At 48.8% G+C, this 10,223-nt stretch overlaps 1 protein-coding gene across 5 annotated transcripts in view; it reads right to left on the reverse strand.

The window, feature by feature from the left end:
- Positions 1-215: 215 nt before the first annotated feature.
- Positions 216-10,223, reverse strand: part of CTXND1 (cortexin domain containing 1) — a 56,985-nt gene continuing 46,977 nt past the window's right edge. The window contains exons 2-6 of one of the 5 annotated variants that reach the window (XM_027769034.1): positions 6,654-6,791; positions 6,075-6,195; positions 5,236-5,341; positions 2,762-2,906; positions 216-2,510 (exon numbers count right to left, since the gene is read on the reverse strand). In XM_027769034.1, coding sequence (XP_027624835.1) covers positions 2,272-2,451 — 180 coding nt within the window. In that variant the 5' untranslated portion in view covers positions 2,452-2,510; positions 2,762-2,906; positions 5,236-5,341; positions 6,075-6,195; positions 6,654-6,791 and the 3' untranslated portion in view covers positions 216-2,271. Of the gene's footprint in view, positions 2,511-2,761; positions 2,907-5,235; positions 5,342-6,074; positions 6,196-6,653; positions 6,792-7,691; positions 7,716-10,223 lie in introns of those variants that run through there. The other 4 variants (XM_027769039.1, XM_027769028.1, XM_027769025.1 and 1 more) reach the window with 4 other exon arrangements.

Genomic DNA, 10,223 nt, shown 5'->3' on the forward strand with positions numbered 1-10,223 from the left:
AGCGCCTCAGTGTGGCAGATGCTGTTTGTCCTTTAACCCCAGAGTAGCGCTGTCCTAGGGCGTTCTACTTTTCCCTCATCAGAGTTCCGAAAGTGCTTTCAGAGAGCACTTTAGGCCTTTGAGACGTCTTTTTGCTCCTTGTCATTAGCTGAGTTGGAGTTGGGTGCTGATTTACATTGCAAATCCGTGCAGAGGGCTTTTCACAGAAGTGTCTGGTATCTCTGAGGTAGGCTTCAGAGTGAAGACCGTTCCTGGGCCGAAGGCAATGCCTGAGTGTCGGGCTTTCCGCTCCTGCCCCTTCTGCAGAGACTCCATTGCATCTTGGTCCACTGCCTTTACCAGCTGCCCCTTTGTGCAGTCCACATAGTGGAGGGGAGGACAACTGGATGTGCCCTGGAGTGCTGCCTGGACAGCTGAGGCTTTGTCCATTTTCAGGGGTCACCTAGTGGTGACAGTGCTTTGGAAACTACTTCCCAGGTGGCCTGGGGCTGGTGGGGAACCCCTGGTTGGGATACTGGTGATGGGAAAGGAGCCCTGAGCTTCTTCACAGCTGCAGGTCTCTTCTGATCATGGCAGGCCCCATCTTGGAGGGATTCAGAAGAAGGGGAGCTCAGGTGGTCTAGTTTAGCTTCATATCATGTTTGTGGGAAAACTGAAGACAGTGGCAAGTGCATAAATAAGTAGATACCATATCCTTGAGGTTAGTCTGCTGGGGAGGTTGCTGTGAGTATTCGTCTGACCAGTGGTCCTGTTGGGAGATTTGATCTGTAGGAGGTGACCCTCAGAAGTTGAGGGTCTAGCCTGGGGTTCTAGGCTCTGCAGGGAGGGGAGAACCCAGAATCTCTGATCCTCCCAGCTCAGACCCTTAGTTTCCCCTGGGGTGGTGGATTCGAGAAAGGACACTAATATTTGTCTGTGTTTTCTCATTTCATCCTCACAACAACCTTGTGAGGTAGGTGTTATTCCCCCATTTACAGATGAGGAAATTGGGGCTCAGAGAGGCTGACTTATTTAGCGTCATAAAACAATGAAGTAGAGGAATTGGGACTTGGGACAGGTCATAGACATTGGTGACAGGGGTGGGCGTAGGGTGGAAGGGTGGGAAGAGGAGGAGGGAGGTCCAGAGAAAAGTCATTATCAGCAGCTTACTCCTTGCCGTCCCCCCAACACACACTACAGCATATTTACATTCAGAGTTCTCCCCTCTTGTCCTTTCATTCACATGAGGTATAGTTGTGCACGCGCACACACAGACACAATATACACACGAATGGCAAGGCTTTTCCTCCCCGTCTTACAGTGAGGGGACTGAGGCACCGAGAGGTGAAAAGACTTGCTCCAGATTACAGCCTCTGAGTGACTGAAGCAGGACTAGAACCTAGGTCTCCTTGTTTAATACTCATCTCATGGACTGTGCTCTGGATGAAGAAAAAAGTCTTGTAGGCAAAGTGAGTGAAACCAAAAGAGACGACTGTCACCCGTCAGCAGTCACTGAGAGGAACGGCCCTGAAGAGTAATGGAATGGGAAGGCGTCATGCTGTCACGGAACGGTGCGACGTCCTGCACGTGGCACCAACTGGACTAAAACTATGTAAAAAAAAGGAAAAAATCTATTAAAGTGGTGGCTTCTGGGAGGTGGGATTGTGTTATTGTCCCCCTTTTCCTTCTATTATGTTTATCTGTGTTTTCCCAAGTTTCTAAAATGTACATTTTCATATTACAGGAAAAATATATCCCTCTGTATTTTAGTTAAAAACAAAACAAAAAACAAAACACTCCTTGGAAGCAGCCCATACGCCTTCTGAGCATTTTCAGATGAGGCACCCTCAACCTCTTCTCACCCTTCGCCGCCTGCTCCGTTGCTGGTCCACAGGGAGGGTTTGGGACCAGCCGGGACATATGTGCTGGGAACCTCCATGTGCTACTTTGTGTTTGAAGGAAATAAAGTCTCCTCAAAATGAAGTCAGTGCTGTGTGCTGAGAGAATCCAACTCCAAAAGTTGCACAGGCGCCTGAGAAGGTGACAACCCCGTCATTGTCCAGCGACTCAGGCTGGAACCTGGGCCTTGGGGATCTTGGCCCAGGACTCTTATCCCTAAGCTGCCCCATGGTTGCAGCACCCACAGCACCCAGGCATTTCACGTCCTGGTGAGAGGTCATGAGAGAGCTGGCAAGGCTGGCAGCCTGCTGACCAGGGCACACACAAGCACATCCTGGCACACTGCTGCCCAGAGAGCACTGGGGTCTACTCTCCACCTGCGCCTCCCACGTCTCAGTCGTCCAGGTGCTGCTCCTCCCAGGTGGACGTAGGGATGGCGCTGTAAGGGTCCATGATGACCTTGGCACAACGAATGATCATCACGACGAGGAAGAGGCAGAGGAAGACGAAGCAGGCCAAGGTCAACCCTTTGTCCACGTCGACGTAGGCGGGCTCTGGCGTGGGCTCCTCCATCTCTCAGCAGCAACTGCGGACTCCTCTGACTGGGGCTCAACTCGTACCATTTTCCACCCCTGCGGAGGGAGCCACGACAGGCAGGGACGGATAACGGTCACTTGCCTGCGGTGGACTCAGGCTGCCATCCTCTTCTATTTATCAACCCCCCTACTTCCTGGAGGCTCAGGCCACCCCACGTGGCCATAATGAAGGGAAGGGACATGAGCATCCCTCTCAGGGACCCACATGGTCCCAGCCCTGCATGACCACACCTTGCCACCAGAGGCGACCCCTCTCTCAGACCTTACCCTTGTTCTCACCCACTGACCTGCTGGTTGGAGTGGTCACCACTTCATAAGGACCCTGGGTTGGGCTGTGTGAGGCGGGAATAGTATCTAGGCATCACACTGGGGAGCTGAGGAGAGTGGTAGCCTTTCACTCAGAGAGAGGGTACTGCACTGGCGGTGGCAGCGCTGAAACAGAAAGAGACAGAAGGAGACTCGTTAACTTCTGAGGAGCCTGGGGGCAGGTGGATCTGTGCTGGCACGAACAACTCGCCTGACTCACTCCTCTCTGCCCCACACTGTTGCTGATGCCGTCTTGTTTCTTTCTTCTGTCTTTTAAAATATAACTAAAAATTAGGGCAAAATTCACATCACATCACATTTACATTTACCATTTTAACCACTGTTTTTGAGTTTACTTTTTTCTTTTATGAGAGAGAGAGAGACAGAGGGTGGAGAAAGAGCCAGGCATCTCCAACAAGGTGTTCATACCTCAGTCTACCCTGGCTTCAGCCAGTCCAGATGGCAGGCTGAGGCATACACTCCCAGCATGTGCAGGGAGACCTCTGGGTGCAAACCCAGGACCTTCTCCTGTGGGTCCAGGATCACAGATTTTCTTTTGCGTTTTAGTTTTAAGCAGTTTTACTGTGGATTTGGTTTTCTCTGTATTTTCTTAGTGTTTGTACCACTTTTTGAATCTCACTTGATGTCTCATTAGCTTTTGAAAACTTTCAGCCCTTCCCTCTCAAAAAGTCATCTGTCTCATTCTCTCTCTCTCTCTCTCCTCTTCTACTTCAAGTATACTGAAACTTTTTTTATTTTTTAAAGAATTACTTTTTAAATTTTATTCATCATTATTGTTATTTTTAAATTTTCTATAGGGCATGTATGCTCACTAGAGAGAGAGAGAAAGTGGAAGGCAAGCCACCAGGTCTGGGACTTGAACAGCAGTTGGCCATGTGGGAGTCTAGCAACTTAATCACCACTCCACCTGCTGGCCCTACCTTTTAATTATGCCACATTCTGTTCGCTTATGCTTTGTTTTGCCTGCTTGCTGTACTTACTTTCTACATTTTTTTTATGCTGTAATCTGAATATATTCTACTGAACTAACTTCCAATTCATTCATTTTCTCTTCTTCTGTGTTTGGTCAACTGTTAAACCTATCCAAATTTCCATACTTTTCAATATTAGAATTTCCAGTTGATCTTTTAAAACGATTTTCAGCTCTCTAGTGAAATTTCCCTTACCACCCATTTTCTTTTCCTTTTTTATTGCCAGAAGGTGCAGGCACTCACCAAAGAGAGAGAGAAAGCACCTTCCAATGGGGCATGGCCATCCCACAACACTTACTCCTCCATCTCTCCATTCTGCCTGGATCGTGAGCATGTACACAGTCATGCCCACATGTCCCCCAAGCCTCCAGAGTCTTGACCCAAACCATGGTCAACCATGCTGGGTTTGGCTCCCTTCGCCATTATGCTCCAGAGACAGCCCTTGTCACCTATTTTCTTGAACATACTACAATTTTTTTTAAAAAAATTATAGTTTTTAAAACATTTATTCATTTATCTATTTGTTGTGATTTTCAAACCACTGGGTCTAAGACTCAAACCACTGTCAACCATGTGAGAATCCTGTGTCTTAGCTACCATGCCACCTGCGGGCCCACTTTTTTTTTTTTTTGTAAGTCCATATTTGATAACAATGCTATCTGGGTCATTTATGGGTCTACTCTTACTATTTTTCTCTCTTGGTTCAGTTTCTCAATAGACCTGATAAAGATGTCCGTGGGATACTGAACATTGATATAAAACATTATAATGGCTCTGGATAACATTATCTCCCTTGAGAGAGTGTTCACCACTTCCTCTGATAAGCAGGTCAAGTGCAGGTAGACCACCTTAATCCATTATGGGGCTGAACTCCCTTGAGGTAGGGTTTGCTTTTTGTAACCAAGGTTCATAGCTACCCCTGATGTGACGACAGTTATAGGGTGTGGCCCTTCCACACTCAACTTTGGGTTGAGAGCCTGGGATGTTTACTTGGGCTAATCCTTCCAAGCAGCAGGTCTTAAATTCTGGTTTTCCTCCTCGGTACCCTCAGACAACTGAAAACCGTGGGGAGGGGGCTGTTCAGGACTAGTCAGTGCCTGGGTTTTGCTTCCGTGCTGTGACTGCGGAAGCGTGAAAGGTTAGCCATTTGTTAATAGCCACTACGGACCACGTGGCCAGCCTGAGGATGAGGAAATACGTGTTTGGACAGAGTGCTGCTGCCCTTTGGCCCTAGGGTTTTGAAAGACGGTCACTGCAGCATTGTTGTGATAGTGAAAAACAGGAAACAAAATGAATTTCTGCCAATAATGGAATAAATAGTTAAAGCAGCCACCAAGTATCTGGAAAGCTCTGAGGCAGTTAAACACACACACACACACACACACACGACAGCGAGGAAATCCTGTTGTGTAAAGTAAGTTGAGGAACATATGTCAAGTATATTGTTCACATAAAATAAGAACCTATTTCTGTGTGTCCATCTGCACGTGCCAGGAGTGGGAGTTCAGTGCTCTGCTCGCTGCTCGGTCAGACCCTGCTTCTGTTTCAATTATTTGAGAAGCTGAAGGCCTGGAAGTCCAAACAGTAATACAACAAGCATCTACATTTCCATTATGGACAACTTGTAGGATCACATTTGCTTTTGTGGTTTTGTTTTAAAGGGTATCCATGCATCTCTATGAGCGAGGGAGAGAGACCGACAGAAGTAGCACCCCCAACATGGTCTCCCTGCTGAGACTCAGCCTCAGCCCGCCCCAGGGTATGGGCACGGATGTGTCGTATACCCACCATGAACCCAGAACCCTCCCACATGGATTCGCCTTGCACAATGTCACGTTTTAATGCTATGCCATTGTCCAGGTCTGTTTTTGTTTTTTTCCTTGTTTTTGTAATTGTTTAGAAGAAGTGTGCCCTTATGAGAGAGAAAGCATCCCCAGCCCCCACTGGGGTGTGGTCATGCTGTAATCCTTTCTCCCCCATTTCTTCATCCTGTCAGGCCTATGGCCACACCTGTACATGCTTGGCATGTTCCAAGGTGCCTGCATCAAAACTTGAGCCATGTGGGCTCTGGCTTCCTTAACCATTGTGCGACACGGCTGGGCTGATTTTTCTTTTTAAAAAATCCTTTGGGGCCAGTAGGAGGCGTAATGGTTACATCACTGGACTCCCACATGGCTTCCCAGACCCGGTGACTTGAAACACACTGGACGTGTGTGCATGCCCAAGGTCCCAGGCGGAGAATGGAGAAGGGATTGTGGCCGGGCCAGCCCCCTGGGTGATGATGTTTCACTTTCCTTCTCACTTGGGCCCTGCAGAATCCCAGGAAGTCAGTAGCTCTAGGGGAGGACGAATGTGCTGCAGTTTCATGCTCATAATTCTGAAATCCCAGGCCCCGGGGCTGCCTTCAGGTGACGTCAGGAACCCTGTACAGATCGGAAGGATCAGACCTCAGTGGGATTGCCTTGTGACCCTCCCCTGTCCTGTCTGGGACTGAGATCAGGCCCTATTACCAGGCGACATACCCCAGGGGAAGATTATTAGTCTCTCCCGGTTCCTTCCACTGGGGCAATGCCAAGAATGTGCAGTCAGAGAGCAGATTTGCCTTCCTGCCTCCAGATGGCGTGTACTCATTAACCTTAATTACCAGGCGGGCAGGAGTCCCATCCACACCAGTTGTGAAGGGAGGACACAACGCCCAGGAGAGAACACAACCCTGAACTCAGCCGTCCTTCCTTGGGAGCTCAGCTGCGGAGGCCAGCTCATTGTTCTCCGACGTATCTGCGTTGCCCTTCAGCTCCCGGCCTGCACCTGCCCAGTGCTCCATCTGCCACCTTCTTGGGGCAGGTGAAAGTGGATTTGCCCCAGAGTCAGGGATTCTGACCTGGGGGAGCAAATGATCCTCCAGGCAGGTGGGTGGACCCAGCACACTGAAAGTGGGCGGTTTCTGCAGCATAGCAGAGACAAGCGGGCAGGAGTCCTGGTGAACGCTGCAGGAAAGCCACAGGATTCCGTGGAGAACCTGACACAGGACCCAAGTTGGGGTTTAGAAAGGAAAGAAAAAAGCAGAAATAAGGCAGTCACAATTGGAAAGGTGCACAAATACAGGATCTGTGTATGAAGTCAAATACCACCCCAGGGCTGGGGTAGGAGGCACGCATAGATTTGAATGACCTTACTCATCTCCTGTCTTTTACAACTTTCTCTTTTCTTTTTTAAGAAGTTTCTTTTTTTTTCTTTCATGAGAGAAAAAGAAGGAGAGAGCATCAGAACCCGGAAGAGGGTCTTCACACTATGATCCCTCTCTAGCCACAGCCAGGCCAGATCGGGGCACCTAGCACACACGGGGAGGTCCTGGGATGCTGTCTCACGTGGGCCCAGCATTGTGGGGTGTTTTTCTGCTGCACCACCTGCTCGTCCCACGGCATTTGCTCGGGTGAACCTAATTTGCCCTCACAGGCAGCTTTGGTAACATTTACCAAAATGCCCGTTGAGGTGACTTTGCAACTCACAAGCTTGATACTGTTTTGTTTTGTTTTTAGTATCTGTGTAACCGCTGGTATCAGCAGATGGTGTAATGGTGATGTTGCTGGACTCCCACATAGTCGACCACGGTTCCAGTCCTGGAAGGTGTCCCCCCTTCTCCCCTAGTTCTGTGGTTTTCTCTTCTTCCCAGCCAGAGAACGAGGCATGCGTAGGAAGGGAGGAACTTGCCTTTTGTGTTCCATGTCTTGAGTTGGTTTCTGCCATGTCAGTTTGCTTTCCCTGGACAGGAATCTCCTTTTTTTATTTGTCCAAGGGCACGTGCCTCACAGGCGTAGGGTAATAGGAGCTAGAAAGCACCCCCATGGGGCATGAGACTATAATCCCTTCTCTGTTTCTCTCTCCTTTGGGGATTTTGAGCATGTGCACACATACATACCAGTGTGTTTCCCAAGCCGCTGGGCCCAGGACTTGAACCGAGCGGTCTGCCATGTGGAGTCCAGCTTCTGTAACCACCAGGCCATGGGAGGAGCCCACCTGGACATGTATTTAACAAAATAATGAGATCAAACCTATGCAATCTGTGGACCTTTGATATCTGTTTGGGAACCTATCAAAGATGCCAGCTCCTGGCCATCCCTTCCCTGAATGGTTCGGAATCAGCAGCCTCACTTTCTGCACTGATGTGTCTAGGTATTTCCGTGTGTGTGTGTGTGTGTGTGTGTGTGTGTGTGTGTGTGCGTGCTCAGGAGGTGATAACAGAACGCCACAGACAGGGGCGCTTAAACCGCAAAAGTGTTTTCCTCTCGGTTCTGGAGGATGGAATTCCCAGATCCAGGTCCAGCAGGGCTCGATGCCTTGAGCCTCTCCTCATGGCTTGTTAATGGCCACCGCCTTGCTGCATTGCACAGGGTCATAGAAGGCCACAGTTCTATTGGGTTGGGACCCCACAGTTACGACCTTATCTGTCGTAATTATCTCCTAGAATCCTTATCTCCAAATACAGACACTTGGGGATGAGGGAGGGTTAGGGCTTTAGCATATGAATTTGGGCAGTTGGGGGTGGGCACAGTTTGGTCCCTAGCAATAAGTTCCATGAGGACAAGGCAAGAGCTGACCGAGGGGACTGTCACCCTGGAGCCAGGCCAGGCCTGCCTCTTCCAGGCAGCTCACAGTGAATGTCACAGCTTGAGGGCTTGACTGACACCCTCTAGCCACCAGCCCCAGGAAGATGGGAGACTGAAAAAGCCTGCCACTTTTCACTGTGGGGATAAACAGCAGGCTGCAGTGGCGGGCTGCAGCGACATTGTGAATTCACTCGGGGTAACACGGATCAGAGCTGACCACGTGCAATAATCAGCCAGTTCTATAAATAGAAGTGGAGCCATTATGAAAGGTGACCTGTCAGAATCATTTCTCCAGCCGACAAATGGGTTAAGTGGATGGTGTTTGCTCTGGACAGAGGAGATGTCTGGTGTCATAACCCCCCACCAATCACGTTGTCCTAGGGGACTGTACTTGGTGGCCTCACTGCTCTTTCAGAACAATGAACAAACAGGCGTGTTTGTTCACAGAGGGAGATAAAGAGTATATATTAATGGAATTATTAAAACCATGACAACACCAGGGCTGGACAAAATGTGTGGAGGAGATGGAGTTAATGACTGTTTCTTTTTTTTTTTTTTTTTAAGGACTCGTTATCTTCCTATTTCAATATCCCTAACCTCTAAGAAACCTTCTGGAGCAAGGAGGGAGGATGAAACAGCACCATTTTGGATCAAAGTAAGAAATTCTTTCTGCCAAGCGAATGCCATCCTTGCCTTGTTCTTTTACAGACCACCTCACTGGTTCTGCTGTATCTATCGGGTGATGCTGATGCTCCGGCCTCACTCAGGTCTCCCCAGGTTCCCTCTACCATTTGGTATGCACAGCTCACAGCCACTGCATGTTTTTCTGGCGGCTCATACCTACCACTTCCTAGAGGACTATCCTTGGGCCCCTAGAGCTGCTCTCCCGTGTGGGCAGAGAGCTGAAAGTGCCCACAGGTTTCTGTCTCTCTGGGGTGGCTGAGAGCTAATGACTGACTCTTGCAGGAGTACGAAAATCAAGCTTACTGGTATCGAGGGGAGACCAACTCTGCCATGCAACTTATACTCCAGAGCACTGGGGGATCATGCCAAGACTTGCGCTTCATCTGAAATGTCACCTTTGCTGGACCTCTTTACCTCTTGCCCTGCCTTCGCCAGTGTCTAACCACTCTCTGCTGGGAGCATTTCCCAAAGAAATCTGTGCACATGAATCATTATCTTAGAGTCCACTTTGAGGTCACCTGACCCAAGGCATGGGAACATTAATTTTCTGTATTTATTCCATATTTTAACTCAAGATATCAAACATCCAGAAAAAACGAGGCCAGTCAGTGTAGCATGTTTTGTACTGTCAAGGCCCTAGTCCGTGCCCTCTCCCTTGCCCTCGGGCCAGCTGTGATTCCTAGCCAATCTGCATCGCAAAAGATGCTAAAATTAGGAGAGTCACTGCTAGGAAATGATAATCTAGAGAGAAGGACTGGACAGTCTTTTGTTGGTGTTGAAGGAATTAGATGTGTCGCTATCTCTTCTGCCATCTGAGCAGAAGCCAGGAAATGGGATGACCCCGCCTTTCTGGGTATGGCCCCTAATGTAATCACAAACCTCTCTCTCTCTCTTTAAGAATATTTTTAATTTAACTTTATTTATTATTATTATTTTCCAGTTTGATCAGAGAGAGACAGAGAAAGTAAGAAAGCAAGCCACCAGATCTTGGACTTGAACCGTTGTCGGTCATGTGGGAGTCCAGTGCCTTTAACCACCACGCCATCTGCCAGCCCCCACAAATGTCATTTTTAAGAGTGAGACACAGGAATATTTGTCTATAGAAGAAACAAAAGTGATGTGACTACAGAAGCAGAGATTGGAGCGATGTGGCCAGGGGC

Source organism: Tupaia chinensis, unplaced genomic scaffold (genome assembly GCF_000334495.1).
Source record: "Tupaia chinensis unplaced genomic scaffold, TupChi_1.0 Scaffold000078_1, whole genome shotgun sequence".
Taxonomy (NCBI): Eukaryota; Metazoa; Chordata; class Mammalia; order Scandentia; family Tupaiidae; genus Tupaia; species Tupaia belangeri.